The sequence below is a fragment of the Octodon degus genome, unplaced genomic scaffold, assembly GCF_000260255.1.
Source record: "Octodon degus isolate 3935 unplaced genomic scaffold, OctDeg1.0 scaffold00090, whole genome shotgun sequence".
NCBI lineage: Eukaryota > Metazoa > Chordata > Mammalia > Rodentia > Octodontidae > Octodon > Octodon degus.
The window spans coordinates 10,234,162-10,235,586 of NW_004524666.1; the positions used below are offsets into that span (position 1 = coordinate 10,234,162).

At 46.2% G+C, this 1,425-nt stretch overlaps 1 protein-coding gene across 1 annotated transcript in view; it reads left to right on the forward strand.

Annotated features, from left to right (window-relative positions):
* LOC111812000 (L-lactate dehydrogenase A chain-like) overlaps positions 1 to 983 on the forward strand; it is a 6,730-nt gene extending 5,747 nt beyond the window's left edge. The window contains exons 3-4 of the mRNA XM_023722324.1: positions 399 to 582; positions 684 to 983. Coding sequence (XP_023578092.1) covers positions 399 to 582; positions 684 to 983 — 484 coding nt within the window. The remainder of the gene's footprint in view (positions 1 to 398; positions 583 to 683) is intronic.
* Positions 984 to 1,425: the final 442 nt, after the last annotated feature.

Consider the following 1,425-nt stretch of genomic DNA (forward strand, 5'->3'; position numbering starts at 1 on the left):
CAGCTAGAGAGGTGTGAGGTTCGAACTCCAGCAACCTGAGGCTGACAGCTTTGTGGAAGCAGCCACTTAAAGGCCTGAGCTAGGGCCAGGCCCCCTGCCATCAGTATCTTAATGAAGGACTTAGCAGATGAACTTGCTCTTGTTGATGTCATGGAAGACAAATTGAAGGGAGAGATGATGGATCCACGACATGGCAGCCTTTTCCTTAGGACCCCAAAAAAATGGTCTCTGGTAAAGACTACAGTGAAATTGCAAGCTCCAAGCTGGTTATTATCACTGCTGGAGCACATCAGCAAGAGGGAGAGAGCCCTTGGTGCAGCATAATGTAAACATTTTCAAGTTTATCATTCCTAATGTTGTAAAGTAAGTTCTAACTGCAAGTTGCTTGTTGTGTCCAGCCCAGTGGATATCTTGACCTATGTGACTTGGAAGATAAGCAGCTTTCCCAAGAACTATGTTATCAGCAGTGGTTGCAACCTGGATTCAGCCCAGTTCCACCACCTGATGGAGGAAAGGCTGGGCATACACCCACTGAGCTGCCATGGCTGGATCCTTGGGGAGCAAGGAGACTCCAGCGTTCCTGTATGGAGTGGTGTGAATGTTGCTGGTGTCGCCCTGAAGAATCTGCACCCTGAGTTGGGAACTGATGGGATAAGGAGCATTGGAAAGAGATTCACAAACAGGTGGTTGACAGTGCTTATGAAGTGATCAAACTAAAAGGCTTCACATCCTGGGCCATTGGACTGTTGGTGACAGATTTGGCAGAAAGTATAATGAAGAACCTTAGGAGGGTGCACCCAATTTCTACCATGATTAAGGGGCTCTATGGACTCAAGGATGCTGTCTTCCTTAGTGTCCCTTGTGTCCTGGGACAGAATGAGATCTCTGATGTTGTAAAGGTGACTCTGACTCCCGAGGAAGAGGCACATTTGAAGAAGAGTGTGGATACCCTGTGGTCCATCCAGAAGGAGTTGCAGTTTTAGAGTCTTCCAGTGTCACCACATCACTGTCTAGGCTACAGGAGGGCTTAGTTGGAGTTGTGCCCATTGTCCTTTTTGTCTGACATGTGATTGAAGCAGCACTATTAAGATGGCCTGGGAAAACATCAGTTTACAAAAGTTAGAAGTAGAAACAGTTCACAAAACCCCACAGCTCTGTCCTGATGCCGGATGGTGCTTCACTTGTAGTCCTGGTTAGTATGAAGTAGCACAGCACCTGAAACACCTCACTACGCAGGCTCCAGTTACTCTTCAAACAGATGTGTGTTACTCGGTTACACAGCTCCACCCACCAAGCCTTGTCTGACCTTTCTCCAGTTGGTCACAGCCTGGGATCCAGTGTACAAATCCAATACCGCATGTCTTGTGCATAACTGTCTTAAAGGATTTTATTTTGTGTAATATATATATATATATATATATATAT